Source organism: Carcharodon carcharias, chromosome 19 (genome assembly GCF_017639515.1).
Source record: "Carcharodon carcharias isolate sCarCar2 chromosome 19, sCarCar2.pri, whole genome shotgun sequence".
Lineage (NCBI taxonomy): Eukaryota > Metazoa > Chordata > Chondrichthyes > Lamniformes > Lamnidae > Carcharodon > Carcharodon carcharias.
In genome coordinates this window covers 24,121,216-24,139,892 of record NC_054485.1, presented here as the reverse complement: position 1 = coordinate 24,139,892, position 18,677 = coordinate 24,121,216, and the positions used below count along the sequence as shown (strand labels likewise).

The 18,677-nt window shown below is 48.1% G+C and overlaps 1 protein-coding gene across 1 annotated transcript in view; it reads right to left on the bottom strand.

The window, feature by feature from the left end:
- The window catches only part of e2f2 (E2F transcription factor 2), a 45,239-nt gene that overhangs the window by 1,342 nt on the left and 25,220 nt on the right, over positions 1-18,677 (bottom strand). The window contains exons 2-6 of the mRNA XM_041213281.1: positions 9,150-9,255; positions 7,118-7,337; positions 4,525-4,683; positions 3,896-3,999; positions 1,535-1,771 (exon numbers count right to left, since the gene is read on the bottom strand). Of these exons, the coding sequence (XP_041069215.1) occupies positions 1,535-1,771; positions 3,896-3,999; positions 4,525-4,683; positions 7,118-7,337; positions 9,150-9,255 (826 nt within the window). The remainder of the gene's footprint in view (positions 1-1,534; positions 1,772-3,895; positions 4,000-4,524; positions 4,684-7,117; positions 7,338-9,149; positions 9,256-18,677) is intronic.

The window sequence follows — 18,677 nt, the reverse complement described above, 5'->3', positions numbered from 1 at the left end:
GGGATTTGTGTATACAGCTGTAACATAAACTTGCACCGGTGGTAATCCAGCACTCTTGTGATTAAAGCCAAAAGTCCATTCGCCTTCTAAATTACCATGAGCCTTTGGAAAGTTATTGCAAGGGGGATGAATTATAAACGAAGGGGAGTCTTACTACCACTGTACAGGGCAATGGTGTGATTGCGCCTGGAGTACTTTAGTTTTGGTCTCCTTACTTAAGGAAGTATTTACTAGATTTGGAAGCAGTTCAGAGAAAGGTTCACTAGGCCAATTCCTGGGATGAGGGGTTTGTCTCATGAGGAAAGGTTGAGCAGGTCGAGCCTATATTCATGGGAGTTTAGGAGATTGAGAGGTCAACTTACTAGGCCGAAACACTCAAGGCATGGCAATCGCCATTGGCTTGCCACTCCGCTCCTATTTCTTTACCTATTTCTGGAGCTCTGGATTTCTGGCCCAGACTTCCAAACTGGGCCTCTCCAGAAACGGGGAGGTTGCTGTTCTGGGAGTCCTTCCTCGTGGTGCAGGATTGTGAGGGGAAGCTGAGCCACACCCACTTTTTACAGCACTAGCTGCCACCTTTTGGTAAGTCTTCATTCACTAACACAGTGAAAAGCTTTGGGACATTGAAACAGCTTTTCACCATGTTAGAGAATGAGTTGGAGTCAGGTGGGAGGGGGACAAGGTCAGGTCACGGTGGGGCGGGGGGCGGGGAGGAGAATTGGAGGGTCAGGGCAGTTGTCAGGTTAGGTGGGGTTGGGGTGGTGGTCAGCAAGTGTGATTATGTATAGATGCCCAGGATTTTTCTGTCCAACATTTCCTGGGTAACCATCCAGATAGGTAAGTTGGAAGTCTCTGACCAATTCGGAGTTGGATCTTTCTCAGAGGGTTCTGGATGCAGGGGTATTGCGCATCATAAATCCAAATTTCCCAGGCAATTCCCACGTAGCTAGCACATTGGGACTTCCGAGAGGTCCCGTAGCGCATCTTGGGGAGGTACGTCCAGGAGACAGGCCATTGAAATGTAAAAGATTCAGAGGGGGCTTGACAGGGTAGTGCTAGGAGGATATTTCCTCGCATGCAGAAAGCTAGAGCTGGGGGCACAGTTTAAAGATAAGTAGTCTCCCATTGAAGATGGAGGTGAGGAGGAATTTATTCGCGTGTTGATAGTCTTTGGAATTCTCTTTCTGGAGAGCAGTGGAGGCTGGGTCATTGAACATATTGAAGGCTGAGTTAGACAGATTTTTGACTGACAAAGGGAGTCGAGGGTTATGGGGGAAGCAGGTGAGTAAGCGGAGTTGAGGCCACAATCAGATCAGCCATGATCTTATTGAATGGTGGAGCAGCTCGATGGGCCAAATGGCCTACTCCTGTCTCTATTTCTTATGATCTTGTAAATTACTTGTTGTACCAGTTAGTTACATGGATCTCTAAATCACTCTGCTCCTCCAAACATCTTTAATTAGGAAACGCTCCGATCAATCTTTCCAATGCCCCAAGTGGATGACCTCAGGTTTGCCCCCTTACATGGACTCACCTTCCTCTTTAACTTCAAGCTTGCAGACAATTTTCGGACAATCAGGTTCACTCTGGGCCTGAGGCCGTGCCCCCAGCTCGGTCTTCGGGAATGCTGCGGAGAAGCCACTGTCCTCCTTCTTGGGCGTGCTGTGCTTCGTCGGGCTGCTCTCCTCTGCTACTTCCTCCGGGCACAGGTACACCTCGATTGGACCATTGGTGCTCTTCAGGTAAATTTGGAGGTTCTCCTGCTGAGGGAGTACAGGATGCTGGTTAGTCTTAGCAGCCAGAGTTCAGCCATGGCCTCCAATTCCATCCAGTTACACATTGGAAGCACAAGGTGCGAGATTCCCCGCAGTACCTGTTTATACATGTAGGCGGCGCTGTGGTGAGACAGCTCAATAACACTATTTATATAGCGCCTTTTTTGGTAGAGAAACAGAAACGATGATTGGACAAAATTTGCCCCTGAGGCGCATTGAGATACTAGGACAGGGATGACCAAAAGCTTGGCCAGGAGGTAGGTTTTAAGAAGCATCTTAAAGAAGGAGAGCGAGGTACATTTAGGGAGGGAATGAGAGTTTGGGCAATGCCCCCAATGGTGAAACCTGGAGATGCCCAAGAGGCCAGATTGGAGGAGAGCCAAGATCTTGGAGGGTTGTAGGTTAGAGAGATTGAAGGGCAGGGGACAGCAGCAAAGGTTGATTGGGGAGGTGGAGGAGAGACCCACTGAGTGATTTGAATAAAAGGGACAAATTTTAAAATTCAAGCTTGTGTTAGTTGTAACATTACACAACTTGAAAAGTATGCAGTAGGCAACTGTCCATAGTATTGTGCTTCCGTCCCTGGCCACTAGGTGGTCCTATAGCATTAGATCACAAAAGTTTGTAAACTCAGCTAAATCCCCATCCGTGGTGAATTTGGAACAGGAGATCATTCAGCCCTCAAGCCTGTTCCATCATTCAACGGCATCACAGCTAAACTGTATCGCAATTCCATCCACCTGTCATGACTCTATATCATTTTACATCCTAGTCTAACAAAGATGTATTGACTGCGGGTTTAAAGTGATTAATTGAGCAAACATCTACTGCTTTTTAAACGGGACGGTGATCCATGCTCGGTGGAGCATCATCTCCCAACTTCCCTCCCGAACAAAGACAGAAAAGTGCTGGAAATACTCATCAAGTCCGGCAGCATCTGTGGAGAGAGAAAGGAGTTAACGTTTCTGGTCTGTGACCTTTCATCAGAACTGGGTCAAGTTGGAAATATAATATAGGTTATGAGCAAGTGGATGGGAGTAAACGTGCAAAAAAAGGACAAAAAGGAAGATCTGTGTGGATGGGGGGTGGGGGGGCCAGGAGGTCCTCCTGAATAGCCTGGGTCTGATTTTAAGGTTATGCCGCCTTGTCCTAGTCTCCTTGACCAGCAGGAAACGGTTTCTCTTGATCTTCCCAAAATCCAAAAAAGCCTCAGATCATCTTCTCTATTACATCACTTGAATTTATTCTGTGTGGTCGAGGGGTGAGGGGGGCACTGATTCTGCTTACCACATCTCCTTTGAGAAACGGATCCTACCCTCTTCATCTAACATCCTGCCTGGACATTGGGGACCTGGAAAAGGACCTTTACCATCTCTTTTTAAAAAAAGAGAACTTTGTTGGTGACGCATTGCCTGGACCAATCCCTCGGAGATCTGCAGATCGCCCTGGTCCTGAGACCCTCTACTTTGACTTGGCCTCAGAACCTGAGTCAGTGCTTTGTGTGGCTATCTTGGCTAAACTCATGGGCCAATGTTTATCCCACATCTACACAGACAGTTAAATTGATCAACACACTGCTGTTTGGGGGAGCTTGCTGTGTGAAAATTGGCTAATGCGTTTCCTACGTTCCAACAGAGACTACACTTGGAAAGAGCTTCACTGACTGTGAAGAGGTTTGGGATGTTACAAGGTCATGAATGAGCTAAATAAGGGGCATGCATTTATATAGCACCTTTCAAATCATTCCAAAACACCTCACAAGCAATTAAATACTTTTGAAGTGTAGTCACTTTTGGAATGTATGGAAACAGCTTGCAAGCTCCCCCAAACAGCAACGTGATAGTGGCCAATGTGTTTTTAAAATGTTAGTTGAAAGAAAACTCCATCATGTCTTCAAATAGCACACTGGAATCTTACACAGACTCTAAAGAGCAGACAGAGCTTTGGATTAGCATCTGATTCTGAAAGACAGCAGCCTCTGACATCAGCCCAGATTCCTGCGCACAAGCCCCTAGAGTCAGACTTGAACCCACAACCTTCTGAGTCAGGGCGAGTGCGTTACCCACAACCACAGCCAATGGAATGAGCTGGCAGGAGACCATGCCTTACCTCACAGACATCAGGCACCTCTAGCCTCGTCTCTGGCGGCGCTTTCACCGCGATCACCGTCTGGTCCTGGAAGCTTTCAATCGAGCGGATATCTTGGTACGTGACATAAGCTAGCGTGCACAGAAGTCAAGGTGGAAAAACAGACCAATGCCACGATGCACTGATGGTGACAATCCCCACCCCTGTCCAGCAAAACGGTCACCAACCCTCCTCCCTCACCAATTGTCAGGAGGATGTAGCGGGCAACATGGGCACACAGGGGACTGGTGATGCCCTTCACCAGCCTGTTCACTGGCATTGCACCACAGCCCTCATCTCCAGGATCAAAGCACTCGCTAGTTACTGTTCAACACTCCCCATTCCTTAAAGGAGCTGCAAGGTATCCTCCCGGAACGATTCACAGGAGAGAGGTCTTCCATTCATATAGCACCTTTCGCCACCTCAGGACATCCCAAAGCACTTTACAGCCACTGAGGTACTTTGTAAGAAGTGTAGTCACCGTTGTAATATAGGAAATGTGGCAGCCAATTTGCACACACCAGGCTCCTGCAAACAGCAACGTGATAATGACACGCACACACACGCACACACACACCGTCAGTGAGAAACAGAGCGAAATTGTTAACACGTCAAAGGATATCGCTGATTTTCCTCATCGTCCGTCAGCATTTTAAGCTGCGTGCTGCAGTTTTGGATGAGGTCATCGAGGGACCTCTCCTTCCACACGAGGTCAGTCAAATCCTGCCTGAGGCACTGCTGCTTCGCCACAACTGACGTGTCTTCAAACAGACTGCGGCCCCTGTGGGAGAGAAGCAGGTCAGTCAGCAAGCAGAGCCCTCAGTCTCTCCACAGCCTGCGAGCCGGGGTGTGCAAACCCCTAAGAGCCCCAAAACTTGGCTTTTAGGTGACCCAGATCCTAAACACCAAGTCGTGTTTTGAAATAAATTGAGGCCACAGGAGGGAATATCTCAATCATTGAATGCAGTCACGATTTAACATCCCCAAGAACAGCCCCAACCAGGGTTGACAACCCTCTGGAATTCTCTGGAAGTTCCAGCAGTTAAGGATTACCCTCCAGGACACTGCTGTGAGAAAGACTCAGGAGAAAAATTGTGCAGGCATTAAGAAAATTTTTAAAAAATTTTCTTTGAGCAGTTTTGTTTATTGGTTATGAAGACATTGGAGACAGGGGAAATGGCTGTTTGATAGGATGATTCTCAATGCCAATCAGTCAAAGAGGAGTCTGCTCGGTTTCTTATTGGCTGTGGGCAGGCAGGTTACCAATCGGATGGACATGTTGGCAATGTTAACTTTCCGCCCCCCAGTTAAAACAGGCAGGGTCAAAGGCAATGGGGTCGTGGCCCCAAGACAGATCAGTACATACCACACAATTCTCAATGGTGTCTCCTTCGACCATCAGTCTGGCTCTCCTTACATCTCTGACCCTCTACAATGATTATAAAAAGGGGCCATGCCCCACTATTTAACAGGAAGGGGCGCTCTCAGCCAACTGTAAGTCCAGGAGGGAGATGAAACAGCCTCTTACTCATGAGCACAAAGATTGACCAAGTGGTAATTGCAACTTGTTATATTGCATCATTAATGCGGTAAAAGTGCCCAAGGTGCTTCACAGGAACATAAATGAGACAACATTTGGCACCCAGCCATATATTAAGACAGGTAACCAAAAACTTTATCAAAGAGATAGGTTTTAAGGAGTGTCTTAAAGGAGGAGAGAAAGGTAGGGAGGTTTGAGGAGGGAGTTCTAGGGGGCGGGACAGCTGAACACAGGGGGCGGGACAGCTGAACACAGGGGGCGGGACAGCTGAACACAGGGGGCGGGACAGCTGAACACAGGGGGCGGGACAGCTGAACACAGGGGGCGGGACAGCTGAACACAGGGGGCGGGACAGCTGAACACAGGGGGCGGGACAGCTGAACACAGGGGGCGGGACAGCTGAACACAGGGGGCGGGACAGCTGAACAACGAAAATCTGGGATGTGCAGAAGGCCAGAATTTGAGGAACACAGATCTTGGTGGGACTGTTGGGCTGGAAAAAGTTAGACAGGGAGGCAAAAAAGTGGAAAGACAACTGCTCGTAAAAGGTGGCAATGTGATGTGAAGGGGGCATCAAGGGGAGTCAAAGCAATTCGTGGCAACATGATCCTGGGGCTGGATCCCTGTGGAGACAGGAACGATTTTATTTTCAACACAACAGAGGGGTGGCACAAACACTGCTCACTCTCATTCTTCATCTTCCCACCTTTCCATCAAACATTCCTTCCCCATATTCTCCAGCCCCTCTCTATTTTCCCCCCTCCCCCTCTCACAATCCCCAGAGAAGGGCAATCCCTGGGAAACAGTCACTCTTCACTGGTTAGTAGTGCCTGGGTCTATCTAATCCTTCATCTCCACACTCAGGAGGAGTATCTACCCCATCGATCTTCCTCCTCCTTCACTGGCGACCATGGACTTCCATTGGATTGGCCCATGATTATAGTTGGCAAAGTAATGCAGCAGTTTGCCGTTGCCCTCTGCAGTAGGGCTGACCATAAAACTCCCGCTCCTACCACCTGCTACCGGGCGTGCTGGAAGGACTTACAGGCTGCCAACCAACCTGTCTGGCCAGGTTATGAACGCATCTTCCATGGCCATCAAGTCCTGAAGTGGGACTTGAACCCAGAGACAGGGAAGCTACCGCTGCGCCACAGGACCTCCCTCACCCTATCGATACCATCTCAAATTTATTCAGAAAGGATTACACCCCCCCAGCCCCACAAAGTAGGGTTGCCAACCCTCCAGGGTTGCTTTGAAATCTCCAGGAGTTAATCTCCAGGACGCTGCTGCAAGCAACATACAGGAGAAAAATCGCAGCAGCATTAAAAGTGCAGTCTTTTTCATTCGCATTGTACAATTTTAATTATTAGTTATGATGTACGTTGGAGATTGGGAAAGAGTTAATTGTCAGTCAAACCTAACAATCAGCCCGCTCATTTTCTAATTGGTCGAGGGAGGTGAGGTCGGCTAGGTCAAGTAGCCAAATGGTCAGAGTGTGGGTGCAGGGCAGTTGGAGGTCAGAAGCTTCCACAGACACGGCCATCCAGAATTGGCGGCCTACTCCCGAGGAACTGAACCAACGGCCCACCCAAGGTGTGGAAACAAAATTGCCAGCTGAAGTCTGTCAACCATTTGGAAAATCCCAGAATATCGGGTATCCAGTGCGATTACTTACATCCACTGAATGTTATTCTTGGATTTCTTCCGGATGAGCTGGATTCCTTCCAAAACGTTGGTGATGTCGTAAATCCGCCTCTTCTGGACTTCGAGGACCTCGGCAGCTCGGTTCAGGTCCAGGACACCATCAGGGGACTCGCTGAGGAGGTGGACGAATTTCTTGGTCAGAAGGCCGAGCGAGGTGTCGTATCTCGTTTTCTCCCCGGGGGACTTGGGAGCTGCGAGCGGCGGCCAGAAAAAAAAACCCAGGTCAGAGGTCAAAAATCAATTGCGTAGCCAGAGAAAAGGTCAAAAGAAATTCCACCGCCTGGGTCGGGCAGCAAAGATTATCAATACGTAGAATGATATAGCACAGAAGGAGGCCATTCAGTCCATTATGCCTGTGCTAGTTATTTGAAGGATTTAGCCAATAGCCCCACTCCCCTGTGCTTTCCCCATGGGTCAGCAAATTTTACATATCTAATTCCCTTTTGAAAGTTACTATTGAATCTACTTCCACTATCCTATCAGGCAGCACCTTCCAGATCAGAAGTTGCTGTGCCAAAAAAATTCTATTCATCTCTGCTCTGGTTCCTTGGCCAATTACCTCAAATCCTTGTCCTCTGATTACCAATTTTCTTACTATTGGAAATAGTTTCTCTCTACTTAATTGACCAAAAACACCCTCATGATTTTGAACACTGACATATCTTGTCTTAACCTTCTCTGCTCCAAGGAGAATAATGGAGAGTCTGGAGATGTTCCTCAACCCCAGTAACATTCTAGGCAACTGGCACTTTCTCAGCTAATAGCTGATGGCTACTCAAGAGCTGGAGTCCAAAATAGGGGCCTTGGGCCTATTTTGAGGCTGTTCATCTTCAGTAGATGACGCACTGCAGGTTACCATTAGCACCAGCAACTCTGAGGTGGGAAGCTAGGGCAGGGGAAAAGAATTCCTCACCTCTCAGCTCAATTCTTCTGTCTTCCTTCACCACATAAGTGCCACACAAGTGCCCGGATAAGTGCAGCTCCAACAACACTCATGAAGCTTGACACCATCCAGGACAAAGCAGCCATTTTGATTGGCACCCTATCTACTAACATTCACTCCCTCCACCACCGACACACAGTGGGCAGTAGTTTGTACCATCTACAAGAGACACTGCACGAACTCACCTAGGGTCCCTAGGCAGCACCTTCCAAATCGACGACTGCCTAGAAGGACAAGGGCAGCAGACACATGGGAACACCAGGACCTGGAAGTTCTCCTCCAAGCCACTCACTATCCTGACTTGGAAATATATTGCTGTTCCTTCACTGTCGCTGGATCAAAGTCCTTGAACTTCCTCCCTAACAGCACTGTGGGTGTACCTACACCACATGGACTGCAGCGGTTCAAAAAGACAGCTCACCACCACCTTCTCAAGGGCAATTAGGGATGGGCAATAAATGCTGACCCAGCCAGCGATGCCCACATCCCATGAATGAATAAAAGCAATACCCTCAGCCCAGTGCTTTCCGAGGGGAGGGAAGTCTTGCGATCAAGAACAGGAACTTTGGGTGATTTCTTCTGCCCTTCCCTTCCCAAGCAGAGATAGGGGCAGGGAGAACAGAAGTTATGAGCAGGGCCCAAACCTCTACCGCCTGCCGCACCCCAATCCTCCACCATTCCACACTCCACTCTTCCAACCTCGGAAATCAGTCAACTCAAGGGAGCTCAGTGCCACACCAGCCTCACGTCCACCCACCATGTTCAGTGATGTGGGCTTGTCGAGGAGGGCCCTCTGCCATTTCTCACGCTCATTCCAAAACAGTGGTGACTTGTCTTCCACAGGGCCTTTGACCACCATTTTGAAATCAAGAAGCATCACAATGGCAGCAGTGGGTGGTATTTCTCCCACTGGAACTTTGCAACAAATGATACCTCGTCACACCACCAGAAAGATGCAAATTGACCGAGTGGGACTTGGGGGGAGAAACAGTGGCCACTCAGTAGTGATTGGAAAATCATCAATTTTCACTGTGACCCAGTACAATGGCCAAACTCTTACTTTTCGGGCTAGGGATCCTGGCCGGCATTTTGCCTTTGCCTTTCGGAGTTCGAAATTCCTGTAAATACTGATGTCCACTTCCTTCGAGGTCCAGTTTGCGTTTCGCCTGAGGACAAAGAAAAGTAAAACTATTTGTAATTTGACTTGTCAAAAGTAAAAAAATATGAATTTTGTTGCATTATAAAATCTCCCCTAACATTATTCCCTTCTCCCCCCCCACCCCCCAAACCCCTACTCCAGCTCAAAATCCCCAAAAACACAGCAGCCCCCCCCCCATTTAGTGTGTCTGTTTTTCAAAGTAAACCAAGACAGCAAATGTCGAGTACTATTCAACTGTGGGGAGGCAGACAGACAATCCAATCCAACGTGTAGAGGCAAAGAGACACAAATCACAAGCAGGTATCTCTGCCCAGTGGATTGAACTGAAGATCAGTTGTGGAACTGCTGCTATCACCTTAGCACACACCAAATTTGATGGCAACTCCAGTTTTGTAATGCAGCCAGTTCTGTAGGACTTGCATGGGTTAAGAGTTACTGCACGGGTGTCAGCAGTGGCCGGCCCAGCGGGTACACTCTGGCCTCAGAGTCAGATGGACATGGGTTCAAACCCCACTTCAGAAAGATGGGCCCATAATAGAGGCTGACACTGAATTTTAATACTGAGGAAGTGCTGCACTGGTGGAGTTATCAGCCTTCCAGGCAAGACATTAAACTAGGGCTCCGCCTGCCTTTTCAAGTGCCTATAAAAAAATCCCACAGGGTTATTTCAAAATGGAACAAATTCTCCGTGAATTGGCTAATATTTAATCGCTCAACCAACTCTTCAAAAAAATAAAGAAATTGGCTGCCACATTTCTAACGATACAACCAAGTTTGAAAAGAGGAGGAGGTTCCTGCAATAGCACAATGGGAAAAATCGCACCACCCAATGAAGTGAGGCACCGAGTACAGCAGGATCCCAGGCCAGTGCCAAGTTAACTACAGGTGTACGCTGTGCTTGCCTTTCCAACTCTAGTTGGATGCATTCTTAGAGATCTCAACACAAGACTTCCTGTCTCTAAATGCCCCACCGTCGCACTTCAGCCCCTGGCCACCCGCCTCCTCCGTCTTTCTGTCCCCTTCCCCAACCCCGATGTTCCCACAGTCAACTGGAAAGTCAGGTTCTCAATTATTCCACTGGCTAGTTCTCGGCTCTCAGCCAAATAGACGTTCCACTGCACACTTACACTGCCAATCTCCAACATTTGTAACTAATAAAAAAGTGTTCAAAGGAAGCAATTTATTTATTTATTTATTTTAAAAGCCCCTACGACTTTTCTCCTCACGTATTGTCCATAGCAGTATCCTGGAGATTAATCTCCAATTCCTGGAGACTACAGGGCAATCCTGGAGGGTTGGCAACCCAACCGGTCTAGAGAGAGAGGTCAAATATCAGCCAGTGTCCCTGCCCATTAGAGCCAGCCCTGCCAGCAAAGATGTGGGCACTGGGCTCCATTGCAATGCTCCCTGTAGTTGGATAGCTTGTGCTTACCTCTAGGCACTGTTGCAAAGAGCAGCTTTGGCTGAGTTTCTGCAGTGAGCACCTCGTGGGTGTGCGTGGGGAGTTGGTGGAAAATAGGAAGGCTGCCTTGGAGCTCAAAAACAAAAGTTGTAACCATTAGCATCACTCATTCATCGAGAAAGGCTTGGATCATTTACGGAGTAGGCTCAGAGCTCCAGGTTAATTCACATCCACAGTTCAGCAGGCCAGGGCTTCTAAAGTTAATGCAGGACTGGAGCCTAGTTTGCATAGCCCCGTAAACCACACCATCAGGAGACTTGCTACACCATAAGAGGGGTTCAAAACCGCAAAATGTCACGGAGGAAAACCATTAACTGCAGTCATTCATCACTAGGGGCGTTGCCATGGCGAAAGCCTTTTGAAGGGTGACCTCACGCCGCTCGGCTGGATTCCAAACCTAGGTTTTTTCGCCAGACACCTTGTTATTACAAACATGACAACTGGGGCCCGTTCTTCACTTGATTTGACACCATAAACAACTTGCACCCAATCTCACACTGACACAGCCAGCTAACCACTCGAGTTGCTGTGGACCTACATTTAAGGCCCACTTCCTCCCCACATCCTCTGAAGAAGCTGATTACACCGCCCCGATTGCACAATCAGAGCAGGAACTGTCCTTAGAAGGAGAAGGATGAGGCTTGGAGCTCGCCAACTTAAACCTCCAGCAACAACTTGCATTTATGTTGCACTTTTCACAGGGTTAAAATCATCCCAGGAGCCATTAACAAAATTTGACACCGAGCCACATAAGGAGATATTAGGATGAGTGACCAAATGCTTAGCTAAAGAGGTAGGTTTTTAAGGAGCGAACCAGAGGAGCGAGAGATTAAAAGAGGCAGAGGGGTTCGCAGCAGGAATTCCAGAACTTAGCGAGGCAGTAGAGCATGCCAACGGTGAAGTGATTAAAATTGGGGATATGCATGACAGCAGAATTGGGAGAGCGCAGGGATCAGAGGGTTATAGGGCTGGAGGAGGTTACAGGAATAGAGGGCTGAGACCATGGAGGATTTGAAAACAATTGAGTATTTTAAAATTGAGGCATTGTCACAGCAGAAGGTAATGTAGGTTTGAGAGCACAGGGCTGATGGGTGAATGGAGAGATAGGAAAAAGGCAGCACAGCTTTCTTCCAAAGCATTCATTTTGCAGTTGGAGCTTTGAACAAACAAATTCAATGAAGCAACAGTCTCCAGGCCTCGCAATCTGCCAAGATAAGTTTTCCCATGAGACTGGGTCTCACTGACTGCAAGATCCCAGGCTCATTACCAAGTTAGATGGTCTCAGGTGCAGAGTGACATCTGGTGGGGATGTTGGGAGTGGCGGGGGGAGCGTGGGAGGGGCCAGTGGGGGAGAAGGGAAGAGAGAGAGAGAGAGAGAGAGAGAGGAGGTGGTGGGATGGAGGGAAACTTGTCTCTGTTGTGATGCTTCTTAATCTGATGCTGACCAACACTTAATATCCCAGCTCACAAGTAGCCTGGTCTCTTGGGTGAGGATCTGGAGGCCAAATCCCTGAAAGAGTTCCAATAAATCACTGGTTAGGTCTCAGCTGGAGTATGGAGTTCAATTGGAGAGGGCACAGAAGAGAGTGTTACCAGAATGGTACAAGACATGAGGGACTTCAGTTATGTGGAGAAGTTGAAATTGTTCTCCTTAGAGTAGATTAAAGGTCAAGGGGAGACTTAGAGGTTTAATTTCTTTTTACTTTATAAACACTGCCTGAATTTGTGGTGGAAGCAGGTACAATTGCAACTTTTAAAAGGGCATATAATTGAAAGGGATAATATTTGCTGCACTATGGGGGCGTGGGGCACAGGCTCAAGGGGGCAGAATGGTCTCCTTCACCTCTGCACTGAGAGATTCTATGAGCCAGTGACAGAGGAATATGTAGAGTTCACACTCCTATTAATACCAGCTCCCAACAACAATCATGCTACTAAACTGGGGGTTAGCTGCACCTCAAAAGGGGCAAAGCTGAACAGGGAAGGGAAATGTGCAGGATCAACTTCATGAGTCATAGCTCTCCTCTGGAGCACTGGGTGTGGCTGAGATCTTCCAGGCTGTCCGCGCAAAATCAAACAAACCTCCTCTCTCGACAAGCCTGCAATCTGGCCTTTGAACGTTTTAAGTTACAATTCCTTAATTGCACTAAGTGCAGGCTAAAGAGCATCATTTAAAGGACACTCCCACTCCTTGCTGTGTCGCAAGTCTATTTGCACTCCCACAGTTGATAGTCCAGCAACACTGAACAGATACAGCAGGCGGATAAGTTTTTTTCTCTCCCCCCCTCACCCCCATATCAGCTGTTCCTCCGACTCCTGCCCCCTTCATCCCCTACCCCCCGACCTGGCCTGTGATTACTATTTAAACATGGGCTTCTGCCCTGGATAGCCTCCTTCACCCAGACTTCACATAAGAACCTAGATTGACAACTAGTCAGCAACAAGAGGCAACATACCTAATACAGATTTTCCCCTTGCCTTAATACCTACAGACTCAGGCCCTGACCTACAGAGGTCACTAAACAGCAATTTGAATTGACATAACAATTTTAACACAGTAATCATCCCAAGAGCTTTATCAAACAAAATTTGACACTGAGCCACACCAGGGGATATTAGATCAAAAAAAATAGGTTTTGAGAAGTGCCTTGAAGGAAGAGAGCATATGAAGAGAGTTTAAGGAGGGACTTCCCGAGTTTACAACACACAGACCCTTACTGATTTCTTTCCACACTCCCTAACCCACAGCATCAAGGCCCTGTTATTTTCCCCCTTCAACCAAGTTCTATTTTACCCCATTTCCAGCTGTTCCTCTCTCCCCCTCCCCCTCTCTCTCCACCCCCAGCCCCAACCCATGCTCACTTTTCCAAAGCCCTTTTCCCCACAACATGTTCGGATTGCTAAATCAGCAGCATATACTTCAAGCCCATTTCTGCAACCACAGTTTCCCCCTAAAACGCCACTGGGTGGCAGTGCTGTGCCAGAGCAGTGGCGGCGCCTCACTGGGCAATGCCCCTCAAACACTTGGTGCTTGTTCACACAGCCCAGCCTGGGCTGCCCCATGCCGTGCGCGTGCATCTTGAACTCTGCCAGAGTCACTGTGTGCTCGGGTCTCAGGAGCCCCCCAATTATTCGGCTTCCCAACTGCACAATAATTCCCTTTCTTCTGCCCTGCCGTGAATTATATTGGTGTTGAATAGCCCTGTCACAGCCGCACAATGGGCTCTCAGACTCCCAGAACAACTCCAGCACTTTCATAATCAAGCAGATTTTAGGTGATCAACATTAGCTGCGACGATCGAAACAGTTTCCATCAAGCAATCCTGGGTCACACTCGTGTGCATTAGATGCAATGTAAAGCTCCCTTTACCCATCTCCCTACAAGGCCCCTCTGGCGCAAGCCATCTTGTGCCCTCTGTAGGAGGCTGCCAGTTAAACACTCTCTCTCAACCTTTTGTGGCCCCGTGCTTGCCAGGAACTGGGTTTGAAACAGGCTCGTGTCAGCTATGTCTCAGCTGGTAACACTTTCGCCTGAGTAACAAGGTTCCGGGTTCAAATCCTACTCCACGACTTGAGCACAAAAATCAAGGTTGATGCTCCAGAGAAGTACCGAGGGAGGTCAGTTCTGTTGGAGATGCTAAACTGAGGCCCCATCTGCCTACTTGGATGGATATACAAGATCCTATGGCACAATTTGGAGGTAGGACACACAGTTATTCCTGGTGTCCTGGCCAACATTTGTCCAATCAACATCACAAAATCTGGGCATTATCACTGCTGTTGTGGGTGTTGGTTGTGTTTTTATTTCATGTTGTACCCCTACAGGCAGTAGACAAGACACTCCAGGATGGGTTTCTGGCCTTGTCAATAATCTGCAGAAACACTCAACATCACTAGCAGCAAGTTGACAGGTCACCCAAAGCTCAGCCAGGATTGTTACACAGTTCAGCACTTTAACCAAGGGAGGAGCCTGATTACCCTTAGGGATCTATGCAATCCCCCAATTCTGGCCTCTTGTGCATCACGGTCTCTTTTATTCTATCACTGACAGCTGTGCCTTCAGCTGCCTAGGCCCTAAGCTCTGGAATGCCCTCCCTAAACCTATCTGCCCTGTCCTTTAAGACACTCCTTAAATCTCTTTCTTTGGCAATCTCTCTCTGACCAAGCTCCTCCTGTCTTAATATCTCATTATACAGCTTGGTATCAAATTTTGCTCGATTATCCTCCTTGCTCGTGAACCCCTTTCATGTCTCGCCAAACAGTCACTGGGGTGGAGCCAAAGTTGAGGAAACCCCCAGATATGTAACCAAGGCCCTGTGGTATTGGGGCTCCATGGCTGCCAGTGATGTCAGAGATGACTGCATGTAGATTTTGATATTTGCCTCTGACTCTAATAGGAACAGGAGGCAGCCATTCAACCCCTCAAGCCTGTTCTGCCATTCAATTAGCTTATGGACGATCTACATCTTCAACTCCATGTACCCAACTTATTTCCATAACCCTTAATAGCCTTACCTAGCAAAATTCTATCAAACTGGGATTTGGAAATTTTCAACTGACTCCCCCCCCACCCCACCAATCTCAACAGTTTTTGTGGAGCGAGTTTCAGTTTTGCACGACCTTGTGTTTGATAATGTGACCTTGGGGGCCGGGGTGCACCTTGGATAGTGGCCCTGTGTGAAACAATAGAACACTTTGAAGTTAAGCACAGACATTTCCCAGTCACCAGAGTTGTTTCCTCTGTGTTGTCCGTGGAGCTGCAGGGCAACTCAACCATTGGCCCTGGGTGTTATGAGGAAAAACAGAATGGGGAGATGAAGGTCTTCACGGGCAATCAGTTTATCCTTTCCGGCCTTTAATTTGACCAACGTTTACAATGTCCTTCTTTGAAAGTTTGGGCTTGTGAACCTTTGCTTGGTGCTCCCTCTGAGCCCAGGTTGCGTGACCTTTTGCTGACCTCTATATTACACCCTTTGCAGCCGAGTCTTTCTCCAGACATGTCTTTGTTGCAGAGCCTTTGAGAAGCTTTGGTCATCAGGTCTAGGATCAATAAAGGTGGCAGCAGCCCACTGGAACTGCAAGTCAATACTGCTGCCCAGCGCCTCTCCTCCCGCTGCACTGAACATGCTTCACCACATGTAGGAGAAATAGAGGCTTAAATGAGAGCTAATGAAAGGTGTATGAGAACATGAGTTTGCTCTGTACCGTCACTAACAGTGTGCAAAAACTTACATTTAAAGCAGCACTGTTAATGTAGTATAACCGTGGCATCAAGAAACGGCCAAATGCATTGGCTACAGCAAAGATTCTGTGCCCTGGCAACATCCCAGCTATGGCACTGAAGACTCGTGCTCCAGAACTAGCCGTGTCCATAGCCAAGTTATTTCAGCACAGCTGCAATACGGGTATCGATCTGGCAATGTGGAAAGTTGCACAGGTATGTCCTCTCCATAAAAAGCAGGACTAATCCTAAGCAGCCTCATCATTCTACACTAAATCATCAGCAATTGATGGATGCTGTCAGTAACAGTGCTATTGAGCTACACAGCAGCAACCTGCTCACTGATGCTTAGTTTGGGTTCTGCCAGGGCCTCTCAGCTCCTCACCTCATCATAGCAAGGGTCCGAATATGGGCAAAACGGCTGAACTCGGGACGAGGCAAAATGTATTTCCTGCACATCAGAGACGGGCTATGCAAACCACAATTGTTTTTTCAGACTCTACTTTTAAAATATAGGAGCCTCATAATATGCAATGTATTGTTTAGTCAATTGATGAGGCCCTGTCCCTTTAAGAGTGAGTGTGCTGACATCCCCTTGCCCCGTTAAGAACCAATCGCAGGAAGCAGGTCCATGGTATTGTTAACTGGTTGCCCTCCTCTTTGAGCAGGCTGTGGGCCTTCAAACACTGCTGTTGTGTGTTTTCTTTGATGGGAAAGGGAGAGAAACTTTCCATCTTAACACGAACAGGACTGAGTGTTGGGACTTCAGAATAATCTCCCTTACAGCCACGTTCACAGCACAGCACTGCCTGCAAACCCTTCACTGGAGCATCAGCAAGGAGCCTCGGCTGCGAATCACAGCCTCAGTCAGTGCTGGATAGAAAGGTTGAGATTTACACAGGGAGTTTCTTGGCCTCAGGACCTCTCAAAGTGCTTTGCAGCCAATGATGAAGTATTTTCGAAATGTCGCCACTGTTGTAATCTAGAAAACATGGCAGCCAGTTTGCAAAAAGCAAGCTCCCACAAACAAAGAATCACGTATTAAACGGCCAGCATATGGTTTATTGATGTTGTTTGATGGATAGTTATTGGCCAGGACATCTGGAAAAGAAACTCCCCTGATCATCTTCAATGTGTGTTGTGGAACCTTTTCCATCCACATGAGAGAGCGCAGACAGGGCAGGGCGTTGGTTTGTCTGCAAGATAGTACAGCACGAGCGTCAGCCTCGTGCTTTGTGCTTATGTTTTCAGAGTAGGACTTTAACCCATGACCTTTTGATTCAAATCAACTTCACAGATTGATTATCAGGTCATTTATTTCATTGCTACTTATGGGGTCTTACTATGCACGAAATCGGCTGCCATTTTTCCCTACATTGTAGTGCTGACTACACTTCGAAGCAATTTTAAGATGTCCTAAGATCGTGACAGGTGCTAAATGGAAGCCCTCCCTAACGTTCCTTCCTCCCTCGAAGATCTTCAGTTTGTAGGGTGCCCCAAGCCTTTGGGTACCTATTCAAATGGCCATTGTTCACCTGCAAACCGTGACTTTGTATCAGCTGGCTATTCAACCCCAATGGCATCATAATCGAAACCAATTCTGTGCCTACTTTGACCAGGTGTTGATGAGTGGGGATCCTGGCTTATCTCCCAGCCTGCCCCACCAAGGCCGAATCAGACTTCTTGGCATATCTGAACTCGATGAGCTTCCATCACGCATCCGCAACATCTCCAAAACTGCCTACTTCCACCTCCAGGAGAGCGTCCAGGTCTCCAGTTGCGAAGAAGTTATATTCGGCTCAAGGTCAGCTCTTTTCTTTTGCCCCTGCACAGGTGCTGCCTGGCCTGCTGACCGTTCTTATGTTCAAACCACCTACCCCCAGTGTCTTCAGCTTAGGCACAAGCTCTGAAAACCACTCTCCCCCAACCCCCGCCAGCCCAAACCTCTTCACCCCTCTCTTCCTTTAAGGCATTCCCTTAAAAACTACGTTTTTGGTCAACTGGCCCAAAAGCTCCTTGGTGTCAGGTTTTATTTGATAACACTCCTCTGAATGTCTTAAGCAGTACCAAAAGGAGCTGCATAATTGAAAGCTGTTGCTGTATCAATCTCTTTGCACCTTCCTGTTCTCTCCCCCCCACCGCCTCCCCCCCCCCCCGCCACCACCACCATCTGCACCACTTAGTACCCTCAGCTCCAGAGAAGGTTACAGTCTGTGACGATAGACACTGTTTTAAAAAAAAACTGGATCTTTGAACTGTAAACTGGGACTCTTAGGTGACTTGGCAGAGTCTCATGTGCCGCTGGTTGGATCCATTTGGACTTGAACCAATGCCAATACTGAGCCATGACAAAGCCGCACCTGTTGGCAGCACTTGTCTTAACAGGTGTAGCAACACATCAGATACCAGTGGCAGGGGGAAGAAATGCTGTTGAACCACTTGCAGGAAAGGGGGAACATTTTCACAGGCAGCAACCAAAATTTGCCTGGAATTATTTTGCATAGGTTTTTTGGAGACTTTAATGCAAATCACGGGTTTCTGTCCCTCTCCCTCCAAACACCTCCACCACTGACTGACTGTCTCTTTCTCTCTCTCTCTCTCTCCTTCCCCTAACCTCAGTCTGTGTGTCTCTTTCCTCCCCCCTCACCCAACCCTCCCCGTATCCCCATACCCTCCCTCTCCCACCAAACCCCTCTCAACTTTGTTTGGGGGTTGGGGTGGGGAGTAGATTTAAAGTCTCTGTACA